Raw genomic sequence first — 27,418 nt, 5'->3', positions numbered from 1 at the left:
TGAATAATTTGCCGGGTGTTAGCGATGGAAAGGTGGTAGGACTGGAGGGTCTTAATGACATTACTGTTACTAGAGAGGCGGTGCTCGACAGACTGGAGGGGCTGATTGTGGACAAGTCCCCAGGACCAGATGGAATGCATCCGAGGGTTCTGAAAGAAATGGCGGAGGTTATAGTGGATGCCTTGGTGGTTATTTTCCAGACATCGCTGGATTCCGGGGAAGTGCCGGATGATTGGAAAACGGCTAATGTTACGCCGTTGTTTAAGAAGGGTGCCAGGCAAAAGGCGGGGAATTATAGGCCGGTTAGTTTAACGTCTGTGGTAGGTAAAATGTTAGAATCTGTCATTAAGGAGGAAATTGTGAGGCATCTTGAAGGGAATTGCTTGATAGAGCAGACGCAGCACGGTTTCATTAAAGGGAAGTCGTGTCTGACAAATTTACTGGAGTTCTATGAGGATGTGTCTAGGGCGGTGGATAGAGGAGAGCCGGTGGATGTGGTCTTTCTAGATTTTCAGAAGGCGTTTGACAAAGTACCTCACAAGAGGTTATTGCAGAAGGTCGAGGGACATGGAGTTGGGGGTAGGGTGTTAGCGTGGATAGAGGATTGGTTATCAAATAGGAGGCAGAGAGTGGGGGTCAACGGGTGCTATTCAGATTGGCAGATGGTGACAAGTGGAGTGCCCTAGGGGTTGGTGCTGGGGCCTCAGCTTTTTACCATTTATATAGATGATCTGGAGGAGGGAACCGAGTGTAGGGTGTCGAAATTTGCTGATGACACCAAGATTGGGGGAACGGCAAATTGTGCGGAGGGTGTGGACAGTCTGCAGAAGGATCTAGATAGGCTGGGCGAATGGGCCAGGAAATGGCAAATGGAATTTAATGTTGGCAAGTGTGAGGTGGTCCACTTTGGTAGGAAGAATGGTAGGAAGGACTATTACTTACGGGGCGAAAAACTGCAGCAGGCGACGGTGCAGAGGGACCTCGGGGTCCTTGTGCCTGAGTTGCAAAAACCCAGCTTGCAGGTGCAGCAGGTGGTCAGGAAGGCGAATGGGATGCTGGCCTTCATAGCGAGGGGGATTGAATATAAAAGTAGGGAGGTCTTGCTGCAGCTGTATAGGGCATTGGTGAGGCCGCAGCTGGAGTACTGTGTGCAGTTTTGGGCGCCGCACCTGCGCAAAGATATTTTGGCCTTGGAGGGAGTGCAGAGGAGGTTTACTAGGCTGATACCGGAGTTGAGGGGGTTGAGCTATGAGGAGAGGCTGAATAAACTGGGCTTGTACTCGTTAGAGTTTAGAAGAATGAGGGGAAATCTCATTGAGATGTATAAGATGATGAATGGGATGGATAGGATAGAGGTGGAGAGACTCTTCCCGCTCAAAAAAGACAGTAGGACTAGGGGGCACAGCCTCAAGATAACAGGGGGGTGGTTTAGAACGGAGTTGAGGAGGAACTTCTTCACTCAAAGGGTGGTGAATCTTTGGAATTCTCTGCCCGTTGAAGTGGTGGAGGCTGCCTCGCTAAATATTTTTAAGACGCGGGTTGATGGGTTTTTGATAAGAGAGGGGATTAAGGGTTATGGGGAGAAAGCGGGAAAGTGGAACTGAGCAGCGACAGATCAGCCACGATCTTATTGAATGGCGGGGCAGGCTCGAAGGGCTAGATGGCCTACTACTCCTGCTCCTATTTCTTATGTTCTTATGTAGCTCACTGGTCAACCCTCCTGCCCACCAACCCTCCAACTCACCACTTCTTTGCATTTCCCTGACATTCCTCATTCACCACTTTCCTCCCCAACTCTCAGTCACAACCTGAAAATTTAGATTAAAAGTGATGAATCATAATTGTCTTTAATGTCCTCGTTTGTTATGTGCGAATGCTTCAATTTGATTGATTGCTTACCTACTTCTGGTATCACTGTTACTGTGCATAAGACATTCTCTTGATTTGGTGCCAGATTTTAACTGACATCAAGAAAAGGGAAATTCTCACTGCAGAAATGGTTAGATCTTTGCAGACAGCTTTCTGCAAGGTCAATGATGAATGCTCTTCATTTGTTGCTTATTGCAAAGTCCCGCCCATTGTGATCTTATCAAAGTGCTCCTGTTTGCTGTAACTGAATCTTTGGACCCAGTAACATGATTTATCTTTGATTACTGGTTTAAATCCAAGAGCAGGCCAACACTTTTATCTTTACTGAATTACCTCCTTCAGGTCTCAGCTGCATCCCCAAAGAGGGCCTCCCATTTCTGTCACACTTAGGATTCTGAGAATAGTTTCATTTATATGATATTAATTGAAAATATCTGTGACATGTTTTGTTTATATCTAGTAGTGAAATGCTTTTGACTCACTGAGCTTTGTAGTTTCTAATATTGACATTGGCATCTAATTTTTCATCTTTGATCCTTTTTATTCTGCCTAATTGGTACTTCAGATATAGAATGACTATTATTAAACATTCATCATTTTTTAAAAAAAAGTTCCCACTTTGTTCTTTAGTTACAAAACCCCAGTCGCTCTATCACCCCAATGAGTGACAGTGGAATAGTCAAGTGGTGATGTATTGCATCAACAAGATTTACTTCAAAGTGCAAGGAATAGTAAAGAGATTAATGAATTGTGTAGATCTTCTCAAATACTCCTCCTTTGTGGCTTAGTGATCTTGTAACCTTTGCGGAAAGGCTTGATTGCTAACATGGAGTAAAGAAGTCATTTTCTATTATATTACATTTCTATAAAAATCATAAACTTGCTTTAATTTTTTTTCATTGAATCTATTTTGTTACTGGGCAGGTTCTCCATTGCTGAATGACCAATCTAGACAAGTCCGTGTTCTCTCTGGTGGGCGACAGTTGCAGATCTCTAATGCTAAAATATCTGACAGCGCATCCTACACTTGTGTGGCATCTAATGTTGCTGGGGACAGCATCAAGGAATATACATTAGAGGTCTATGGTATGTAACACAAGTTTGCCTTAACTGAATTCTTTCTGAATATGTCATCTTTACCTTGTTACTAACAGTATACCAGTTAGTATATCAGGATATATCATCTTTACTTTTGACCTTTACCATAGAAAGCTGTAAAAAAGCAAATCAACGCAACTTGTATAGCATTTTTAACACAGGCACAAGCTGCTTCACAGGAGCAACATAAAACAAAATATGATACCAAACAACATACAGTGATATTAAGTCACGTAACCAAAAGTTTGGCTGAAGGGTTAGGTTGCTAGGATTGTCTTAAAAGCAGAAAGTGAGGTAGAAAGTCAGAGAAGTTTAGGAATTTCAGAACTGGAGATTTAAACAAATGAAGATGTGGCCACCAATAGTGGAGCGATTAAAATTCATGATGCTGAAAAGGCCATGATTGAAGGAGCGCAGATATTTTGAAGATTACAGTGATATGGAAGGATAAAGCCATGTAGAAATTTGAAACAGTTATGAGAATTTAAAATCAAGCATTGCATGACCAGGAGCCAATGTACATCAGCGATCACAGGAATAATAGGGGAATAGGACAGAATTTAGGATAAACTCACTTTTACAGAGGGGATAATGTGAGAAATCAATCAGTCAAACTGAAATATTTAAATAATATTGGGAAAATGACAAGCAAGACAGTCTTTGATATTTGACAGAACATTCATTTATTTTCACTTATCAATCGATCATGAGGCTCTTATTATTAGATTATGATCTATTAAAACGTGCTCTTAAAATATCCTACTGACAATCTATAAATCTTTTGTTGGTATATATACATCACAAATTATAAAAGAACCTGAAAAAAGACGTAAAACATACACACATGAATGAACTAAAATTTGGTCTTATTCACAAATATTAAGTGGAGGCATTTACCATTCATTGTTGAGTCATTTGACAGGAAGCAAGTATAGTTCAGTGATTTTATCCCTGCCTTTCAGTTTCCTACCTTGGAAACAATTGACTTCTTGCACAAATGAGGATTAGAAGCCAGAACTCTCTGGGATTCAGATACTTACCTGTGATATTTGCAATTCAGCCTATTTATAGAGGGTGGACTTGCTGTCTAATTATGGACGATTGGGGATGGGAGAAAGCAGGATACTCTACGGTTGTTACTGAACCCAGGTAGGCAACAAACAGATCAGATCTAAGTCCTTCTACATCCAGTTGTAAACAATAATGGACAATTTCCACAAAGGTCCCCATCTTGATGAGGGAACCACGAACATTGGTGCAAAAAAAAGACTAAAACAGATATGGCAAGCCGATGACCTACCTCTGCCTCCTCCTGAGGTCCTCAGCATCACAAATCTCAGACTTCAGGCAATTCAATTCACTCCATGTGTTAGCAAGATAGCAAGAAAAGGCTGATGGCACTGCAAAAGCTAAACACCCTGACAGTGTTCTTGCAATAGTATTGAAAACTCATGTTCCAGAACTAGTTGCAGCTTGATCCAAGCTTCAGTTCAGCTGCAGCATTGGCACCTACTTGGCAATGTGGAAAATTGTCCAGCTTTGTCCTGTCCACAAAAAACAGGGGTATTCCAACCCTCTACTCCCTATCATCAACAAAGTGATGGAAACCATAACTGACTGTACAATCAGGTGGCATGTGTTCAGCAGTAACCTGTTCACTGATGCTTGGTTTGGATTCTGCCAGGCCCACTCTGCTTCTGACCTTATTACAGCTTTGATCCAAGCATAGACTAAAGAGCTGAACACAGGAGGTGAGAATGACTGTTCTTGACATCAATGCAACAGTTAACCAAGAGTGGCGTCAAGGAAGCCTAGCAAAATTGAAGTCAGTTGGAATCGGGGAAAAGCTCTCATCTGGTTGGACTCATGTCTAGCACAAAGGAACAGGCTGTGGTTGTTGGAGGTCAATTATCTCAGTTCCAAGACATCGCTGCAGGAGTGCCTCAGACTAGTGCTGTAGGTCCAATCATCCTTGGCTGCTTCAAATGATAATGTGAACCATATGATCCAAGTTTAAATACAAACGAGACAAATTAAAGTTTCTTCTTGTCAGATAAATGCCCATTCCTTGATTTTTGTTCATCTGTGCAACGCCTTAGAACCTTTTCTATACTGAAAGTGCTGTCTTCTTCTTGCACTCTTTGTATATTTAGGGATTTGTGGAATGAGTTATCCTGGTCAAAATCCAGTAAGCATGAGGTGGAAATGCAAATACATAAAATTGGGCATTTATGGAGGGTCCTCAATAATCAAGTGGGTATTTACACCATCCAATGTACACTAAATCATTTACATCAAAGAATCTCAGGTTGAATCCCTGACCTGTGTTGAGTTACCTAAGTTCATTGTGGTCAGTGGGCATTAGAGTTGATGTCATTTTTTTCTAGAGGAAAAATCGATTATATTCCCCATTTGTGATCATTGTACAATAACCCCTACAGTGAGTAAATAATCCCTAAGTGCATAGAAAAAGAGAAAAGAGGACAAGACATATTTAATTCCTAACAATTAAAACCTCCTCATGTTGAAAGAGCTTGACTCATGGCTAAAGAATGAGTATAAGTGTGTGGGGCAGAGCAAAAGTAGAAAGTTACATATGTTTGTGATTTCTATTGGTGTTCAGAGGAGAAATGTTCAGATTTCCTGCACTATTAACTTAATTTTGATTAGTATGCAAGTATACTGAAAAACGTATCAAATAATGTTTGGCACTTTTCCAACAAAAGCAAGGGTAAGTGTGATGTATGTCTACTCTGGAAAGGAAAACCATTGAAGCAATTTATTCTAAATGCAGTAAGTGTGTCCTCTGTTCATTCCCTTTGTGTCTACTCCCAATTTGCAAACAAATTTCTAATGTTTGTGATTCACATGGAAAATTTATATTTTCTGTATGAATCAATAACAATACAAATCAAGGGATTTATCAGTGAATTGTAATTTGGATTGCGTAATTATTCCATTCTTGATAGTGAGAGCAATGCTCCTTTAAGCAGCCACTTGGGTAAAGTGGTGAAGGAAAGGACAAAACTTCCTATTATAAGTTCTATTGCAGATGCAGTTTAATAGCCTTTCATAAAACATTGAAAATATTTAGCTTTGTAACTGGCTAGGACTTCAAAAATATGCAAGTCTATTCAAAATTAATTCTCTGTTCTAGAGTGAAACAGGACATTGAAAATCTTTGTGCTGATCGTAGCTTTTCTCATAATGGTGGCCTTGTACTGAGCTACAAAATGTAGAAGAAACTGACAGGCCCCTGATACAATCTGTGGAATTGGAGCTTGGTGAGATCATGCTAGTCAGTGTAAATTAACGAGTTAAACTAAATGGGTTTTCTACTGTCTTACTTGTCTAGTTCTGTTTTGCACTTAGCCTAACAAAAACTAAATTGTACATATTGTCTGTTGGCTCTTCGCTCTCCACTTTTGAAGGGCACAAGTACTTGTCAAAAATTGACTTACAGTATGTAGTTGTGCACTATAGATGCAATTTTACTGGCCATTCATGTCACACTCCCACTGCAGTTAAGTCAGAGAACTTGGTGTCCAGCCAAACCTCTGTTCATTGCAGCAGGATGGGAAAATCACACCAGAGTGAATGACCATAACATTCTGGCCTATGTATTTGTAACATTGAGGTTTGGTTAGCTCAGTTGGCTGGACAGCTGATTAGTGATGTAGAGTGATGACAATAACATGTGTCCAATTACCAAACCAGCTGAAATTATTCATGAAGGACCACCTTCTCAACCTTGCCCCTCATCTCAGGTATGGTGATCCTCAGGTTAAATCATCACCATCAGCTTATGAGCATCTGGGGCTATTTTTTTTTATTTGTAACATTAATAAAGTTTTCTTCTGGGGTGTAATTTTATTTAGATGTTGAACTCAATTTTTTCCTTGCTTGTTTAACAGTCCGGCCAACTATTAGCAACAGTGAAAGCCATCTGACTGAAGTCATTGTTATTCGAGGGAATGATATTATCTTAGATTGCAAGGCCCAGGGAATTCCTCGTCCTGCACTGACATGGCTGAAAGATGGTCGCCCTCTTATGAATGGCAGAGAAGTGACCATCCTGAATGATGGACAGCTGCTACAGCTTAAGAATGCACAGGTTTTTGACACTGGACGATATACTTGTGTGGCTGTGAATGTAGCAGGACAGGTTGAAAAGAAATATGACCTCAATGTACATGGTAAGTAGCAGTATAATACGTCTACTAATTTAAATAATCCTGTGATCTATCAACTTAAAAATAAGATGAACCAGGGCTTACTTAGGGTTTTTCTCCATTTGGGGAGCCTAACAATTGGATCATTATCTACTATTCCATTTTAGCTTTTCCCTGCACAGTCATACCGTTAGTGCTGAAATTTTAACAAATCAAATCCTTATATAATTATTTCTCATCTTCTTCAAGCAAATTTTCCAGTAGCTTTTTTCACAAAATCAAAAAATAGTCCATACGCTTAACCAATTAGTACCTAGTTGACTGAGTCAATGGTAGCAATATCCTTTACCTTCATTTGTACGTAATGGTTTCTGGAATTTAGACTCCTAGCAACTCTATATTCTTCCCTACTTTGCTAATATTAGCAAATACATTTCAGTACAACCTGTATAATGAGGAGCAAAGTTAGCTTCTTTCCCTATTTGGAAAAATTATGGACTAATTTCAGCAAGGTGAAAGTAGCTTAATCTTTTTACAACATAGCGCGAATTCAGAAAATAAGGAACTGACTTGCTGTTCCTGGCAAGTGAAGAGAGTAGCCAGCGGAAAGTGTGCATCTGTTTTGTGATTTGTCAAGTATTAGATTAACAGGGACAAACATAAGGGTTGGAATTCAAAGAATTTTATCTATTGAGAAGAATCAAATGCAGTACTTTTAATCACAGACTTTCATTCACATCTACATATCTAACAGCTGGCCAAATTCAAAACTTTCTCTTGGTGGAATATGATCATTATATGGTGAATTCCTAATCTAACTCATGCCATGAACAGAGAAAGATACATTGGAGTAAATATTCCAATCCATCCTGCCAGGGTGGAAAATTTGCTGGACTATTTAAAGGTCCACTGACCTTGGGTGGGAATTTCTGGTCTGAGGTGGGCGTGACCAGAAAATCCTGGCCACTGATCAAATACTTAGAAAAACAAGAAGGGAAATTGGAGAGAAACCTCCTAGACTGCTTTAGCAACACGTAGTTATTGGCTTTAGTGCAACCTTGGCCAAGTCTCTTTCACATTGAATGTGTTTGGAATGTAAAGAAATCTAAAAAAAACATACAAAAATGTTGGGGGAAGAATGGGGAAATCTTTATGACTGATTAGTGTGAGGACAATTAAATCATCCCTGCCAATGTTAGTCCAGCCCTGATCTTCTGATTATTAATCCAGTATTAACATACTATTAATATAGTAACACAATTTGTTCCAATGTGGTAAACTTTAAAGGCTGTTTAGAATGCATGGAAGTATACTATAAAACATGGTTCTATGGATAGGATTTTGGTTCCATTATTATCAATAGTCTCTTAATTGTAAAAATAAATATATACCAATTTATTTCCATCAATTGATTTTCAAATCTTTTCTCTTAGTGCCACCAAGTATTAATGGAGCCCTTGGAGTGCCAGAGAACATCAGCGTTGTAGTCAACAATCCTGTTGTATTGACCTGTGAAGCCTCAGGCATCCCTCTTCCATCAATCACCTGGCTGAAGGATGGACATCAAATCAGCCTGAGCAATGCATTGAGAATACTTTCAGGTAAGCATCATGCAAGTGACCATTATTTATGTAATTCATAGAATCCCTATATGTTAGTAGAAGGCCATTCGGCCATCAAGTCTACGCTGACTTTCTGACAGAACATCTTACCCAGGCCCAGGCTCACCCCTGGATATTAAGGGGCAAATTACTTTACCATGGCCAATCCACCTACTCCATACATCTTTGGAGTGTGGGATGAAACCGGAGCACCAAAGGAAACCCTTGCAGACACGGGGAGAACATGCAAACTCCACATAGTCACCCTCGGGCCTGCATTTGTATACTTCTGGAAAAGCAAATTTACAAATGATGCAAGTAGTTATTAAAGCTGTACATTGTACAGTAACTGAAAAATTTAAAATCTAATACTTTGCACATATCTTGCAGAGAGCAATAACCTGAGAGCAGGAGCTGATATAGGCTGTGGTCAGGAATGCTTGCAATAGATTTATGCTGTATTTGGAGAACAGAACTGGGACCTTTGAATTTAACCCTTTTCTAGTTATTTTCCTAATCAGACTGTCTATGTTGCTGCAGTTATAGTTTTTCATTTTCCATGGTGGTTTATTTTCTCCTCAGTAAAAGGTCACATTATTCATACATGATCATTCATATTTAGACATATTTAAATGTTAAAAGTACATACAAAAAGGATGCATATGTCAGGTATTAGGTTGATAATAAAAGTAAGAAACATGACTCATTATAGATAGTTTAGAGGGAAAGTGAAAACAAAACTAGAGAAGCAATAAAGGTATAAGGAGAGATTGACAGCAAACAGGAAGGGTGGTGAAAGGAAGAGTGGGGCTGCTGAGGACCAAGTTATGCATGGAGGCAGAGGGCATAGCTGAGGTATTCCAGGAGAACTTTGCATCTGTCTTTATACCAAGAAGAAAACGCAGTCAAAGTCATAGTGAAAAAGGAGATAGTTGACAAGCTGGATGGACTAAAAATTAATCAAGCGGATCTACTGTTTAGACTGGTGCAATTTAAAGTTGATAAGTCACCACAACTGGATGTGATGCATCCGAAGATACTGGGGATATTAGGGGGGGAAATTGTGAAGGCATTGGCCATGATCTTCCAATCTTCTTCAGATACATGCATAGTGCCAAAATTTTGCAGAATTGCAAATATTACACATTTGTTCAAAAAAGCGTGTAAAGGTAATCCCAGCAACTACATGCCGGTTGGTTAAACCTCGGTGGTGGGAAAGCTTTCAGAAATTATGATTTGGGGCAAAAATTAACTTTTATTTGGACAAATGTGGATTAATTAAGAAAAAATTGCTATGTTAAAGTATATGTCAAGGGAAAATTGTGTTTAATGTAATTGAGGTTTTTTTTTTAATTAATTGTGTGATAAGGGGAGCACAGTTGATGTGCTACACATGGATTTTCAAAAGGCATTTGATAAAGTGTCACATAACAGGCTTGTTAGCAAAGTTGAAGCCCACACAATAAAAGGGAGAGCAGCAACAAGAATACAAAATCAGCTGAGTGACAGGAAAGGGAGTACTGGTGAAACAGTTGTTTTTTGGACTGAAGAAAAGTATATAATGGGGTTCCCCAGGAGCTGGTATTGCTTTGTTGTACCTATATTAATAGGTTACAGAGCATATTTTAAAAATTTGCATGACACAAAACTTGGAAGTATTGTGAACTATGCAGAGAATAGTGATAAACTTCAGAACGACATTGACAGGCTAGTGGAATGGGTGAGCAACACAATAGATAAAAATTAATGTGGAGATGTGTGTCAGGAAGAATGAGGAGAAATAATATAAAATAAATGATATATTTCTAAAGGAGCCGCAGAAGCAGAAGAATTTGGGGATATGTGTGCACAATCTTTGAAGATATCAGCACAGATTAAGAAGTCAGTCAATAAAGCACACAGGTTATTGGACTTTATAAATAGTGGCAAAGGATTGTTGTTCGTCCATCGTCATCGATGAGAACCTCGACACCATTAGTCATTTTGAGGCTGGTTGCAGTGTGTTCAAAGATGACCGATCAGGCCAATTCAGGCACGGAATGTCCTGGCACATATTGGACAGACTTGTTGCGCTGGTGGCTGTGGACTTGTGCAGCTTGCGCCCAAGTTGTGCTTCAGCAATACACCTTGCTTCGTGAGCCTGACAGCCTTTGCAGATGAGGCAGCGCCAGGTAGGGCGGTTTTGTGCCAGTGTTTCCCAGGTGGTCGTGTCAACGTCGAGCGACTTCAGGGAGGCCTTGAGTGTGTCTTTGAAATGTTTCTTCTGCCCTCCATGCGAGCGTCTTCCAGCAGAGAGTTCCCCAAAAAGGAGCTGCTTGGGTATGCGCTCATCTGACATACGGATGATGTGACCTGCCCACCGGGTCTGCGCTCTCATCAGCAGTGTGTGGGCTGATGGTAGACTTGCTCTAGAGAGAACTTAAGTGTCTGGTACTCTGTCTTGCCAACAGATGCGTAATATTCTGCGAAAACAAGTCATGTGGAAATGATTGAGCTGTCATGCGTGCCTTTGATACACAGTCCGTGTTTCACAGGCATACAGGAGGGTAGTGAGCAACATGGTGCTGTAGACCTTCAGTTTTGTTGCTCGGCTGATTCCTCGATGTTCCCATATAGTGGAGTCCAGTCTTCCGAAATCAGAACTTGTCTTTGCTATTCTGCAGTTAACTTCTGCATCAATAGTTACTGCTTGGGAGAGGTTGCTGCCAAGATAAGTGAACTGGTCCACTGCCTGTAGTTTCTGCCCTTTGATTGTGATTAAGGGTTCTGTGTACGGTGCATGAGGAGCAGGCTGGTGCGTGACTTCGGTCTTTTTAATGTTGATGGTGAGTCCAAAGTTGTCACAAGCTGTGGAAAATTTGTCCATACAGATTTGCATTTCTGGCTCTGAGCCAGTATACAGGGCGCAGTCATCAGCAAAGAGGAAGTCTCTCAGATCAGTCTCCTTCACATTGGTAATAGCTTGAAGTCTCCTCAGGTTGAAGAGCTTCCCATCCACTCTGTACTTGAGGCTGATTCCAGCAATACTGTCCTGAAAGGCAGCATTCAGCATGGCACTAAACATCATGCTGAACAGTGTGGGTGCAAGCGCACAGCCCTGTTTGATGCCATTGGTGACTGGGAATGCCTCAGAGGATTCTCCACCATCCAGTGATCTGGCCATCATGGAACTGGCTGAATGAATTTGGGAGGGCAGCCAAACTTTGACATGATCCTCCCCAAGCCTTGTCGGCTTACAGTGTCGAAGGCTTTTGCAAGGTCAACAAAGGTTGTGTAGAGCTCACGATTCTGCTCCTGACACTTGGTGCACAGCAAAAATCATGTCAGTAGTCCCACGACCTTTGCGGAAGCCACACTGTGACTCTGGAAGCAGGCCCAGCTCCAGATGAGTGACCAGATGAGTTAGCAGGATCCTTGCAAGGGCTTTTCCTGTGATGGAGAGCAAAGAGATTCCTCGGTGATTGTCGCATACTTGCCAATTGCCCTTCCTCTTGTAGAGGTGTACAATGGAAGCATCTTTAAGTTCCTGAGGAAGGATTCTTGCTTCCAAAAGGACTGGAACAACTCGGTGAGCTTCTCGAAAAGTGCAGGACCAGCAGCTTTATTGATCTCTGTGGGTACGGCATCTGCCCCTGAGGATTTGCCTCTGGATAGCTGGCTGACAGCTTTCGTGACTTCTGCTACTACCGATGGATCATCCATGGTGCTGTTGATATCAGCCTGGGGAATCCTGTCTATTGCCTCATCATTAATAGATGACAGTCGGTTGAGGACGGCTTCAAAGTGTTCAGCCCATCTCTGCAGGATCTGAGCCTTCTCTGTAATGAGAATTGTACCATCTGTACTCAGGAGGGGGGAACTCCCGAGAGACTAAGGTCCATAGAGAGTGTTGAGGGCTTCATAGAACCATTCCAAGTCGTTTCTGTCAGCGTATCCCTGTATTTCATCTGCCTTGGCGCTCAGCCAGGCACCCTGCATTTTATGCAGTTTATTCTGGACTGTCCTGTGAGCACTGGTAAAAGCATTTTTCTTGGCAGCTGAAGATGGGTCATTCTGACAGGCCCGAGGAAGACGATGCTTTTCAACAAGTAGAGCCTGTATCTCCTCATCATTCTCATCAAACCAATCATGCTGCTTGCTGGTAGAAGGCCCAAGCATCTTCAGCGCAGATGTATGGATAGCATCCCTGAAGCAATCCCAGTCGTTCTCAGAGCTGCCTGCAAGGTGTAAGTTAGCAAGCTTGATTTCTAAGTCTTCAGCCAGTGCTGAAGCTATGCTGGAGTTCTTTAGCTTGGCCGCATTGATTCTTTTCATAACCTTGCTTCCTTGTGGTCACCTCTTGGGTCTGATGCAGAGCCTCATTTTTAGAGACAATGAGCCTGTGATCTGTCCAGCAGTCAGCACCACACATGGCCTTGGTCACTCTGACATCCTGCCTGTCTTTTCTCCTGACAATGACATAGTAGATAAGATGCCAATGCTTAGAGCGGGGGTGCATTCAGGAGATCATGTTACGGGTAGGCAGACGGAAGATTGTGTTGGTGATGAGGAGGTTGTGTGCTGCACAGGTCTTCAGTAAGAGTAGGCCATTACTGTTACACTTGCCCACTCCATGCCTCCCAATGACTCCTTGCCAAATTGCAGAGTTACGCCCTACTCTTGCATTGAAATCGCCAAGCAAGATCAGCTTACTGGTACTGCTCATTGTTGATAGTAGGGCTTCTAGTTCTTCGTAGAACTTGTCTTTCATCTCGTCTGAGTTGTTCATTGTGGGGGCATAAGCACTGATCAGGGTGGCTTGACTTCTGTTCTGTAGCGGAAGCTGTAATGTCATAAGCTGGTCGTTCACATCCGAACAAGGTGAGTCCTGACAGCAAATCCAATTCCAGCATCACAACGCTCACCGCTCTAGAAGAAAGTGTATCCACTTCCAGTTTCAGTCAACTGACCTACGTTGGCAAGACGAGTTTCGCTCAGGGCTGCAATGTCAATGTTGTATCTTGCAAGCTCTCTGGCAACTAAGGCTGTTCTTCTCTCTGGTCTGTCTGCTGTAGGGTTGTCCAAAAGCGTGCACACGTCCCAAGTGCCAATGGTGAGTGGTGTCACCTTGTGTTTTATTTTGTTTGTTCGACCGCAAGATGGGATTCCCACCAGCTGCGGTAAACTGGCCAGGGTGTAGTGAAGCAGGCAATGTTTAGGGCACCTTTTCTAGCCCCTTCCTCATTCTACAGAGGTGAGCAGTGCGTTCCTGAAGAAGACTGCTCAGTCGCCCAGGTAGACACCGAGTTTCACTGCTGCTTCAGTCAGCAGAAAACGATCATTAGACCTGAGCCGCCTGCATGCAGGTCCATGACTACAGTTCCCAGCGTATCCACACCTGCTGCTTCGTTGCTCGCCCATCGTCACAGGACTTCAAGGGTTGAACAGGACACAGATGATGATGATGATGGTGTCAAAACTAGTGCTTGATTTGGATTAAAGTGAGGGAGAGTTGTGCAGTGTCAGCCTCACTCTCTCTTCCCAATTCCCATCTAGATCCAGTAGCAAGACAAGAATCAAGACGGCTAGAGGTGGGACTAGGCGCAGTGGGTGACCAGGACGTCTTCTGTGTCTTGTCCTGCTCTTCGCGTTCCACGACGCTTGCAGAGACTGCCTTCTTGACCGTTGGACTTTCCATTGGTCTCGTCCGCTCAATCCGCCAGACTCTGTCTTCACATGCTGGGATAGACAACTCTCTGTCTCACTGAGGGTTGAGACCCGTCGGCTACCCTCGCCTGGTTTAGCGGGCTTGTTGAGGCCGTTGCCTGGGGTGTGGCTGCTGTCGCATGCAAACAGCTACAGGGAGCCACAGGTAAGAGCTGAGTGCCAGGTGGGGACAAAAGATGGACAAACCGCCCTGAAAGGATGCGACATGTGGCAAAGGATACAAAAGAAAAGAAGTGCTGGTTAACCTTTATAAAACATTAGTTTAGCCTCAACTGGAGTATTGTGTCCAATTCTGGCCACCACGTTTTAGGAAGCGTGTGAAGGCTTTAGAAAATATAAAGAAGTTCTCAAGGATGGTTCTGGGAATGAGAGACTTCAATCAAGTGCATAAAGTGGAAATTCTAGGGCTATCCTCCTTAGATAAGAGAAGACTTGGGGAGATTTGATTGAGGTGTTCAGAATCATGAGGGATCTGGATAGAGTAAGATGGGAGAAAATGTTCCCAATTTTGGAAGGATCAAGTCATAAATAAAAGGTAATTGGCAAAATAAACAAAAATGTTATGAGGAAAAGCCTTTTCATGCCGTGTGTGAACCATAGAACCCCTACATTGCAGAAAGAGGCCATTGAAAGAGCATCTTACATCTTATTATCAGCATAGAAGAAACTTGCAGGACTGCAGGGGATAGGACGACAGGAGACTGTGACTGGATGAATTGTTCTTGCAGAGACACGGCATGTACACAGCAGAACAAATGGCTTCCTTTTGTGCTGCAAAGGTTGTATATATAGTCTCTGGCCCCCAAAGATAATCAAGCAAAGGTATTCATCCACCATCATATCACCAGTATTCAATCCTGCTCTACTGCTTTCTTCATCCCTAGGCTCATTATGGAGTCTTTGATCATCCCTAGTCTATACTTATCCTTTTACAATCATCCATTGGAACCATATATTTATCCAGCTTCTCACTGAGGAAGTTAATTAACACAGTCTGAACTGCTTTATTAGGAGTCCTCTATTCTTAAGGGAATATACCTATGGTTTTAATACATACTTAATTATTTTAATCTCTTTTCCTCTGGTTACAGCTAGACCATCAACATCTCAGCTTTTTAAATCAATTTTATTTTTCTATTGGTAAAAAAAGAAACCCTCGGATGTCCCTCCTCATAAATTAGAGATTGAAATCCCAGAGAATTGTTGGTTGCTCTATTTAAACCTTCCCCAATACATTACCGGGCCAGAATTTGCTGCAGAAGTAACCATGCCTGATCAATGCATGCCCATATACTGAAAGATTAAATGAAGAAAAATTATTTCATGGAAAGAGAAATAAGAAAGGGGCGGCACGGTAGCACAGTGGTTAGCACTGCTGCTTCACAGCTCCAGGGTCCTGGGTTTGATTCCCGGCTCGGGTCACTGTCTGTGTGGAGTTGTGTCTGCGTGGGTTTCCTCCGGGTGCTCTGGTTTCCTCCCACAGTCCAAAAATGTGCAAGTTAGGTTGATGGGCCGTGCTAAGAAATTGCCCCTTAGTGTCCAGGGATGCGTGGGTTAGAGGGATTAGTGGGTATAATATGTAGGGATATGGGGATAGGGCCTGGGTGGGATTGTGTTCGGTGCAGACTCGATGGGCCAAAGAGCCTTTTTCTGTGCTGTAGGGTTCTATGGTTCTTCTATGGTTCTATGGAAAGATTGCAGGAAGGGAGAGAGCCAGGAAGAAAAACCAAGAAAAAATATTCTAAAGTTTCCAACAACAACTGACATACTGAAGGGATGAGACTTAATGCTTGTCCCCTTTCTGGGCCAAAGAGGTTGACTTTCAATCATTAACAATTGCATTGTTAAAAAAATCTAATAACAACATTATTAATCTGCAAATCGACCGGAAACTTATGGCGAGGAAAAGATGCCATATATGTTATATATCATCACAGTTTGCTGGCTAATTTGTGCCTCTGTTGCTAGCCTCATGAATGACATCCTGCCATTTACCTCCTTGTGCTTTCCATTAAATTACAGCATTTGCACATTAAGCTAAGTCTAATAACTAACAGTGCCCTTTTAACAATGCAATAATTGTTAATGATTGAAAATCAACCTCTCTGCTCCAAGCATTAAGCCTCATTCTTTCGGTATGTCAATTGTTGCTGGAAACTTTAGAATTTTTTTTCTTTTTTTATTCCTGGCTCTCTCTCACTGCAATATTTCACTCCTTTCTTAGTTCTCTTTCTGTGAATTGATTTTTTTTTTCATTTATTCTTTCATGGTATATGGGCATTGCCAACTTGGCCAGCAGTTATTGCTTATTTCTAATTATCGCTGCAAACCACGTGGTGCTGTTAGGAATGGAGTTCCAGGATTTTGAGCCAGACGTGGGAAAGAAACAGTGATATTGGAACAGGATAATGTGTGGCTTGGAGGGGAACATGCAGGTGATGATGTTCTCCTGCATCCTTGTCCTTCTACATGGTAAAAGATCATGGTTTAGGAAACTGCTACCATCTGCACCTTGTAGATGGGACACACTGCTGCCACTGAGAGTCAGTGGTGGAGGAGTGAATGTTTAACGTGGTAAATGGGGTACCAATTCAAGCAAGCTGCTTTGTCCTGGATGGTGCAAGCTTCTCGTGTGTTATTGGAGCTGTATTCATGCAGCACATGCAAAGCATTTCATCACACTGTTAATCTGTACCTTGTAAAGTGGTGAACAGATTTTGGGGAGTCAGCAGGAGTTACTTTGCTGCAGAGTTCTGAGCCTATGATATGTTCTTGTAGCCACAATATTTGTATGGCTGGCCCAGTTCAGTTTCTACTCAATGATAACACCCAGATTGAATTCCCAGAAACAACAATGATGTAATGCTGTTGAATGTAAAGGGTAGATGGTGAGATTGTCTTTTGGTGAAAAGTTACTCAGTTTACATTGAATTATTTACTCTAATTTATCCTTGTTCTCATTGGGTATTTTTTATTTATTTGTGGGACATGGGCATTGCTGACTGGCCAGCATTCATTGCCCATTCCTAGTTGCCTGATGGCAGTTCAGAGTCAACCACATTGCTGTGGTTCTGGAGTCACATCTAGGCCAGACCAGGTAAGGACAACAGATTTCATTTCCTAAAGGACATTAATGAAACAGATGGGTTTTTTCCAACAATCAACCATGGTTTCGTGGTCATCAGTAGTTTCTTAATCCCAGTGGGATCAGTAGTTTCTTAATCCCATTTTTAGCAAATTCACCATCAACCGTGGTGGGATTCATACCTAAGTCCTCAGGATATTAGCTGAGTTTTTGGATTAATAGTCTAGCAATAATACCATTAGGCCATTGCCTCCCCACATTGTTGCCAGGGTCCTGGATGCCCTGTTGCTCTTGCAGTAATATTATGAGCCTGGCAATAAAGTTTTACAAAATATCTAAACATGCATGAAGAAGCATAACCAACGTGCCCAATGATGCACCATTCTGAAAATATGGTATATATAGAGTTTTCTTGTTGTGCAACTCAACCACAATCTCAATGAGTGGCAGAACAGGCTCCAGGGGCTAAGTATCTAGTCCTGTCTATAAGATTGAGGTCATGAATATTAATCTTGCATCCTTCCTCTAACGCTTTAAGTATCAAACATGGGTGTGCAATGCACCAACTTTTCTGAGCATTTACATTTTAGGGGACAGTTCTATAGTCTTTGTTCAGTTTTAATGCAAATGTTAGATCTTGATCTTGAAGCATACAGCTACTGTGAGCATGCCAAAGCTATCAGTACTGCAAAGCCATATTCAATTATGCATGCAGCCTGAAATGCTACAGTTGACTTCAAATGCTGAGATAAAAGTTAATTTAGTTACTCTGCTTATATTAATCCTCACAGTTGGCATCAATCCATCAGCAGATTTTTTTCACATGCACTCGAAGATGGATGACAACAAAGCAGAATCATTTTCCTTCAGCCTATGTTATTAGCTCTTTGTTACTGTAGCGTAAGCAAAGCTTTCAATTTGTGAATATTGAATAATATCCCACTGAGCCCATCCTTGGCAATCTGCCTCACTGGGCCAGTGATCTGCCTCGCTGGGCCAATCCCAGGCAGGCAGCTCCATTTGACCAACCCCTGGTGAGCCACCCCGCTCGACCAACCCCTGACGATCTGCCTCACTGGATCAATCCCAGGCGGGCAGTACCATTTGACCAGCTCCTGGCGACCCACTCTGCTCCACTCGACCAGCCGCTGGCGAGCTGCTCCGCTCCACTTGCCAGACCCTAGCCAGCTGTCCGGGTTACCCAGACCCTGGCCAGCTGCCCCGATTGCCCAGCCCCTGGCCAGCCTCCCGCTCACCCAACCCCTGGTGAGCACTCCGCTCCGCTTACCCAGTTCCTGGCAAGCTGCGCTGCTCAACCAGGATATCTTCCAAGTGCATCACTACAATTTACTGCCAGACTTAGCCTGTAAATCTGGTCTCTTTTGCAGTAACTTTAGCTGTAATGTAATGTAAAATGTGCCCATCAGGCGTCATAAAATGTCCACAAAGAAAATATCAGGTACTTAAAATGTTTCAGCCAGCTATTTGACATGGCCAAGCCCATTTGCTGATACATAGAACTATTTAAACAAGAGTAGACAGATATGGCTACGTGTAATGGTGGTGACCTTATGTCTGTGCTATACATAATACAAATGATTCATTGTTTGTGCAAAGCTAATTATTTGATTAGTGTATTCCTTTGTGACTACACGGCATACAATTTAACTGCACCTTGGGATTAACTAAAATAGTTACATTCCTAAATAATAGTGTAATTCTTACTTTGACCCCAACTCAACTTTGTGAAGCTGTACAAACATTGTGCTGTTATTTTTATATCCTTTCTTAATTACCTTATATAACAGTCGATATCTCATTTTTCCACAGGTGGTCGCATACTGCGCTTGATGCATCCTGCATTGGAGGATTCAGGGCGATACTCCTGTGTGGTCACAAATGCTGCAGGAGAAGAGACCAAAAGCTTTGACCTGGATGTATTAGGTAAAAAAATGAGAGCCAAAGTATTTCAACAAGTCACTTTCCTCAATGATGGAAAAAATCACAATCACATTGCTGCACTCTTCTGTGACCAAGTACACGTACCAAATCTTGTTGCTTTCCTGGGTCGTCCTCATCTAAAGAAAAAATGATATCTTCATTTTGGAACATTTTTTAAAAAGACTCATAAATGTAATTATCACCTACTAATAGTTCCAAGCAAGTTGAACAATTAGCGTGAAAGTGTTAGAATCAAAACTTCCACACGGATTCCTTTCTAGAAATCAAAAGACACGGGTGGATTTTTCCGGTTGTTCACACCGGCAGGATTTTCTGGCCCTGCTGCAATGAATGGAGGTTTGGCTGAGTGCCAAGTTCTCCACCCTTGCAGCGGACATAGAGTGCGAATGGCCGGTAACATTGTGCCCATAATGTGTTTAATTTTTCAGTCGGTAGCAAAGGAATGACATTCATTGCTCATTACATTGACAGCTGTTGACAGAGCTTTTTGAGCTGAGACTTATGGATATCAGATGTATCTGATCTAGCACAATGCCCACTACAGGGAACCTATGGTGGGTGGTCAGGACAAGAATTTGGGAGGCCCTTCAACCAATACAAGACCTGCAGAGTCTAAACTAGGAATTATAAATTTGGATTTAAATCATGTGTAGGAAACCAGATTCATAAAAACAAGCAGAAGCAATGGAAATGAAAGAGTGATAGAAAAAACAATGCAAAAGCTTTTATTTTTAATGTTGAAAACTAACTAAAGTCTGAAAAAATGCAACAAAACCCATATAAAATCAAACATTCAAGGGCAGCAAGTTATTTGGCAGTAATTTTAACTGACCACACTGTTAAAAAATGTGATTTTTCTGCTGTGATTAATAGAGAAGTACCACAACTTCAGGCCCTTTCTGTGTTTGAACACAGAGCCTATCAGCAAGGTTCTGTTATAATACAGTCTGTGGAGGAACAAGGTCGTTCATACGTCACGTTCTAGATTTCCATGTTTGAGTAAGTGTATACCCCAAAAATTGCTTGTCAGACTTACTCAATGCTGAGATTTGTTGGCCTCATTGTTACTCTGTGTGCAAAATCCAGGGTAAACAATCAGTAACTGTCGTGCGATTCTGATCTCTGTCCCCTTCATCATTCGTCTCCTCTCCCATATCATCCCACCAATCAAGCCACGCAAATCATCTCAATGTACTCTGAGATGCCCTAACAATGTGATAAAGTGCTACCAAAAACTGAAAATAATAGACAATTGAAAATAATATCCAATTATCCTTGGATAGTGTCAAGGAAATCCTAATGCATGTACAATATTTGTGTGCAAGACTAAATTTTGTATATTGATAGCATGGAAACGTTGTTGGAAATTGTAATTCACTCAGTCCCTCTAAAGCGGTCCAGTTGGAATTTCCTACATTTGATTTAAATTGTTTATTTTTAGACTTTTTGACTAATAAGGAGCTGAAGTATTTTGAGTGATTTTATTTCAATATATATTTCTAATATAAATAGTGCCACCAAGCATTGCTAATGAAGACAAGATGGAGGATGTGAAAACCAAGGAGAACCAAAGTATTACCCTCACTTGTGAGGTTTCAGGTAAAAACACAATAAAAGAAATAATGTAATTGTGAAATAAACCACACTTAAGAACATAAGAACATAAGAAATAGGAGCAGGAGTAGGCCATCTAGCCCTTCGAGCCTGCCCCGCCATTCAATAAGATCATGGCTGATCTGTCGTGGCTCAGTTCCACTTTCCCGCCCTCTCCCCATAACCCTTAATCCCCTCTCTTATCAAGAACCCATCAACCCGCTTCTTAAAAATATTTAGCGAGGCAGCCTCCACCACTTCAACGGGCAGAGAATTCCAGAGATTCACCACCCTTTGAGTGAAGAAGTTCCTCCTCAACTCTGTTCTAAACCGCCTCCCCTTTATCTTGAGGCTGTGCCCCCTAGTCCTACTGTCTTTTTTGAGCGGGAAGAGTCTCTCCACCTTTATCCTATCCATCCCATTCATCATCTTATATGTCTCAATGAGATCTCCCCTCATTCTTTTAAACTCTAACGAGTACAAGCCTAGTTTATTCAGCTTCTCCTCATAGCTCAATCCCCTCAACTCCGGTATCAGCCTAGTAAACCTCCTCTCACAATGAAATGATGTTAGTTGAATGATGTAATATCTTGTCCAAAAGATGGTTGACGGCATTTTCTAATCAACAAAGGTGAGTGCTGAAGACAACATTACATGCAAGCCCTTGTGACCCTGGATCTAATATTATAGCCCTAATGCCCTAAACCATAGTTCTTAAGTGATCAATTTGTAATTGCAAATTGGCCATCAACAGTGATTAATGTCTGCCCTCTAGAGACTTCATAATGTTTAATTTTATCTTTGTAATTTGTGTAATTATAGCCTCCAGAGTGAAGATCCTGAACTCAAAGATGTACCAGTCATAACCCTATTAGGCTTTTCCAAGTACCTCACAGCCGGTGTGGTATTCTCACAGACAAAAACAGAGAAGTCATTGGTATGGTCCATAGACTGTGATGAGGTGATAATTCCCAGCCAGGATGGCTGTTAAAAGTGTTATTATTCTAGGCTGTCCTGGACTAGGGAAGGTAAAATGGCCATTGGGTTGCAATACTAAAGTGTCAGTGCCTGCGAAACTATTTCTAGGATGAGTATATAAAAGGAGGGAGAAGGAGGAAAAATGTAATTATAAATTGGCACAATTCCACAAATTAGTATACATCAAATTCCTTGGATGATTAACTAAAAATCCTCAACTTGATTTGCACATTAATTGGTGAAACCTTAACAAAAACTCACAGAGTGCTGTTTCTGGTGAGAAAACTGGTCTGTTTTTTCCAGCGAAACTGGTCTGTTTTCTTTCCAAATCTGTCAAAAGAAAATTAAGGGTATGTGTTTCATGCCATCAAAAAGGGAGCTTGGGCCTCAACACACCAGCAAAACCCACTGCTCAGAGATCGGGGCATTATCTTTAAAAGGCACCCTGATCAGAAACTGAGTAAACCATCCCCCTCAGACCACCACAGAGGTCTCAGGCGCCTCCCTTCCCACTGCAGATCAGAGTAGGCACTCCTCTACTTCTCTCCGCCCCTCAAAAGTCTGAGCTGGTATCCAATTCCATGCCTACCTCCCCACATCTGCTCCTCTGTCAGCTTCCAGCTACTGCCAAATCTGAATAATTCCTCCTCCGTGAGGCTTCCACTGGTACCCATCCTTTGGCACAGACTGGCCATGTCCCTCTTCCCTGGGGAGACCCCCACGACAGGTTCAAATCTGTTGTTCATGTCAGGTAAATCTGTTGTAAATGGCACTAGTGTGACAGCACACCACACCCGTTGAATAACCAGTGAGGGGGCGGGGGGAGTCCTGGTGAGAATCCTCGCTAATGACATGGTGATGTTTTCAAATAAGCATTCTGCAATCCCGCGACATGTCTCGGGCCATTCAATTGGTAAAGGACCGGTAAAATTGGAACTTGGAAACTTCACGGTGCAAATCCTGCTCTCCGGATTTTGAGCACGTGCTGCCATTCCTGCAGACATTGATTGCGGAGTCAAAATCACCTCAGAATGTGTAACCAACAGCATGACTTAACGGATGTTTCATCCCAGAAGTGTTGATTACCTAATTGTGATTTGCCACGTATGCATTCAGCCTGACTTGTAGATAATGTACAATCCTATTCTGGTGGCTGCAGTATAATATTTATAACAAAAGATCAACTAATTTTTCCTAAGAAGGTAGCAAAATAGCCACTTTGTGTTCAATACAGGTTGTGCCAATAAACAGTATGTTCAAATTGTACTTGTGTTCAAGTGATTATAATTCTCCACATTTTGCTTCCATTCAATCCTATGCCATTGAATTTCTAGATACTAGTGATTCACGTAAATCACTGCATACTAGTCCTACCCATGAGTCTGCAGGAATAATGGTGCCATTCATTGCAGGAGATATGAGCTAGATTGAGAACATGCAGGCATTTTTTTCACTTGCGTACCTCTGGTGCTGAACACAGTTGTGAGGACATACTGACATCTGCACCCCACAACACTTCAGCCACAACAGATGAAAAGTCATGTGCTGCATGTAATATCCTTATATGTACTCCTTGTGGACATAGCTCTATGTCAGGAACATGAATAAAAATTTATTCTCTGGTAACAAAGTAATGTTTTAATGACAAGAGTAGGTAGACCTTTTATTTAAGCAACCCACTCAACTTCCTAAATCAGTCATAATTTTCAGGTAAGAGTGAATCAAAAGTCCATCTGCTACAGTTAGGACAAATAAATATATCGGCATAACCTTCGCTGTTGCTGGGTCAAAATCCTGGAATTCCCTCTAACAGCATATTGGGTCAACCCATAGCACGTAGACTGTAGTGTTTCAGGAAGGCAGCTCACCACCACCTTCTCAAGAGCAACAACGAACGGACAATAAATGCTGGCCAGCCAGTGATGCCCATGTCCCACAAATGATTAAAAAAAAAATTAAAGTTGTCAATTATATTTCATACTAAGAAAAGGAATTCACAGAATTTGTTTTTTCCTTCTGTGAAAAGGCAATCCTGTTCCACAAATAAGATGGGTGAAAGATGGTCAATCTCTGACAGAAAGCCAGCAGCATCGCATTCTATCCAATGGACGCTTTCTTCAGATTGTGAGTGCGCATGTGTCTGATACAGGTCGATACACCTGCATTGCCTCCAACACAGCTGGAGACAAGAACAAACACTTTAATGTAAATGTACTAGGTATGTGCCCTCAGTAAAACTTCTAATATTTTAAACTGAATAATAACATTAGAGTACTAAATAATTGTAAATGTTAACCTCCCAGAAGTGGAAGGTTTTCTTCAAGAGAGTGGTCCTGTTTTTGCCAGACATTGAACACAAAGCTTTGGGTAACCCTGAAGAAACTGAAGTGAATTGGTTTTACATTGTACCAGAAAATGTTGATAATCAGGGGATATTAAACCACCTAGCCCTGTGCTCAACTTTCCATTTCTAAAGCAAAAGGCATCAGGCATGTGCAATATTCTGATGTAAATCATTTGGTTTTTGGAGAAAGGGTCTTCTGTGATCAAAGGAACAGGAAGTTTTACTTTGAACTGAATATTGGCCCAAATAACCAATAACGTGATTTCTCATCCTGGAGCTCCTGGAGATTTAAACAATCCTGGAGGTTGTTTAAATCCTGTAGACTTATAACCAATGTCGGGTTGCCAACTTTTTTGCTATAGCTTTGGGTGACTGTGTGGAGTTTGCACGTTCTCTTCATGCCTATATGTGTTTCCTCTGGGCCCTCTGCTTTCCTCCCACAGTCCAAAGATGTTTAAGTTAAGTGCGTTGGCCATGCTGAATTGCCCCTTACTATACCAAAATATGTAGCTTAGGGGATTAGTGAGGTTAAGATGTGAGGTTGCAGGCATGGGATGGGCCTTGGGAAAGATGCTATTTTGGAGGGTTGGTGCAGAATTGATGAGCTGAATGGTCTTCTTCTGCACTGTAGGGATTTTATGAATATGAGTCGATCTCCTGGGCACTGCTACTCACAATCTGGGAGATCTCCTCATTTACTTATTTTTTACAGCAGTAGCATCACATCCCTCACATCATGATATCACAGGCTCCAGAAAACCCTCCAGTGTCTTAGGCCCCACTCAGGATTAAACAGTGGCAGAACCAGTTGGTGGTGACAATTGACTGGGTAGCTGAAGAAAAAAGTGACGAGGTTCTGGAGTGGAGGAATGGGGGCTTCAGAAGAAAGGGAGATTGGTAAATGGGGATTGGCAGATGGGACTCCAAGAGAGAGAGGAAGAAAGGATTCTGGGGGAGAGCAGGAGACTGCAGAATGGAGTTCGGGGATCCAGCGAGGGGAGAGACTAGGAGTGTAAGTCTGATGATTGGGGTTCAGGCAGAGAGAGAGAGATTGACATACTTTCTTTTCCACCTGGCTGTGGGTGGTCTCCTGGTTCTCAAAATTTCTTGCACAGTAGTTGCTGACACAAAGTCATGATACTCAACTGCAGGAGTAGATGTCATCTGATGAAACCTCATAGGATAGGAATAGAAAATTCTGGTTGGATAAATTCCTGGAGGTTCCTGGATACCCTTTGTGTTAAGGGCAAGGAGCTTGTATATTAATTGTGCATGAATCTCATCAAGTCTTCATTGGAATGCAAATGATTTGATATAATTCGATTTATTATTGTCACATGCATTAGTATACAGTAAAAAGTAATGTTTCTTGTGCACTATATAGACAAAGCACACGGTATATAGAGAAGGAAAGGAAAGAGTGCAGAATGTAGTGTTACAGTCATAGCAAATTTGTAGAGAAAGATCAACTTTATACAAGGTAGGTTCATTCAAAAGTCGGATGACAGCAGGGAAGAAGCTGTTCTTGAGGCATTTGGTACATTTCCTTCTGACAGAAGAAGGTGGAAGAGTATGTCCGGGGTGCGTGGGGTCCTTGAATATGCTGGCTGCTTTTCCAAGGCATGGACAGGGTCAATTGGGCTTCTTTCACGACCCTTTGTAGTTTCTAGCAGTCTTGGACAGAGCAGGAGCCATATCAAGCTGTGATATAACCAAAAACATTGCTTTATATGCTGCATCTGTAAAAGTTGGTGAGAGTCGTAGCAGACATGCCAAATGTCCTCCGTCTTCTGAGAAAATAGAGGCATTGCTGGACTTTCTTAACTGTAACACCAGCATGGAGGGACCAGGACAGGTTGTTGGCACATAAGGACTGCTTCACATAATGAGCTGGTGAATAGGGAGATATACTAGTCATTCACAGCCAGCGGAAATGTTGGGGAATGGGGACATTTTCTTCCCCTTGATTGTGCTGAACTTCTACTTCGGCCATCCAAATTACCTATGGTAGCACATTTGGATCTCAAATGGTAATTCTCAAAAGTCTTGCTGTGGTATATATGGATTTTAGTAAGGCGTTTGATAAGGTTCACCATGGTAGGCTTCTGCAGAAAATGCAGATGTATGGGATTGAGGGTAATCTAGGAAATTGGATCAGGAATTGGCTAGCAGATAGGAGACAGAGGGTGGTGGTTGATGGTAAGTATTCGTCATGGAGTTCGGTTACGAGTGGTGTGCCTCAGGGATCTGTTTTGGGGCCACTGCTGTTTGTAATTTTTATTAATGATCTGGATGAGGGTATAGTTGGGTGGATTAGTAAATTTGCTGATTACACCAAAGTCGGAGGTGTGGTAGATTGTGAGGAAGGGTGTCATAGTTTGCAGGAAGACTTGGACAGGTTGCAGAGCTGGGCCGAGAGGTGGCAGATGGAGTTTAATGCGGAGAAGTGTGAGGTAATTCACTTTGGTAGGAATAACAGATGTGTTGAGTATAGGGCTAACGGGAGGACTTTGAATAGTGTGGATGAACAGAGGGATCTAGGTGTATGTGTACATAGATCCCTGAAAGTTGGGAATCAAGTAGATAGGGTTGTTAAGAAGGCATACGGTGTCTTGGCGTTTATTGGTAGGGGGATTGAATTTAGGAGTCGCAGCGTCATGTTGCAACTGTACACAACTCTGGTGCGGCCGCACTTGGAGTACTGTGTGCAGTTCTGGTCCCCACATTACAGGAAGGATGTGGAGGCTTTGGAGAGGGTGCAGAGGTGGTTTACCAGGATGTTGCCTGGTATGGAGGGGAGGTCCTATGAGGAGAGGCTGAGGGATTTGGGGTTGTTTTCGCTGGAAAGAAGGCGGCTAAGAGGGGATCTTATTGAAACATATAAGATGATTAGAGGTTTAGATAGGGTGGACAGTGATAGCCTTTTTCCTCGGATGGAGAAAGCTAGCACGAGGGGGCATGGCTTTAAATTAAGGGGGGGTAGTTATAGGACGGATGTCAGGGGTAGGTT

General features: G+C 42.1%; 1 protein-coding gene across 1 annotated transcript in view; it reads left to right on the top strand.

The window, feature by feature from the left end:
• The window catches only part of hmcn1 (hemicentin 1), a 543,993-nt gene that overhangs the window by 362,424 nt on the left and 154,151 nt on the right, over positions 1 to 27,418 (top strand). Inside the window, exons 44-49 of the mRNA XM_080195726.1 lie at positions 2,794 to 2,955; positions 6,882 to 7,163; positions 8,573 to 8,740; positions 19,362 to 19,475; positions 21,006 to 21,092; positions 24,091 to 24,282. Of these exons, the coding sequence (XP_080051852.1) occupies positions 2,794 to 2,955; positions 6,882 to 7,163; positions 8,573 to 8,740; positions 19,362 to 19,475; positions 21,006 to 21,092; positions 24,091 to 24,282 (1,005 nt within the window). The remainder of the gene's footprint in view (positions 1 to 2,793; positions 2,956 to 6,881; positions 7,164 to 8,572; positions 8,741 to 19,361; positions 19,476 to 21,005; positions 21,093 to 24,090; positions 24,283 to 27,418) is intronic.

The sequence above is a fragment of the Carcharhinus amblyrhynchos genome, chromosome 9 (assembly GCF_965287045.1).
Source record: "Carcharhinus amblyrhynchos chromosome 9, sCarAmb.v2.hapA, whole genome shotgun sequence".
NCBI classification, from domain to species: Eukaryota; Metazoa; Chordata; class Chondrichthyes; order Carcharhiniformes; family Carcharhinidae; genus Carcharhinus; species Carcharhinus amblyrhynchos.
This window is presented reverse-complemented; position numbering and strand designations above follow the sequence as displayed.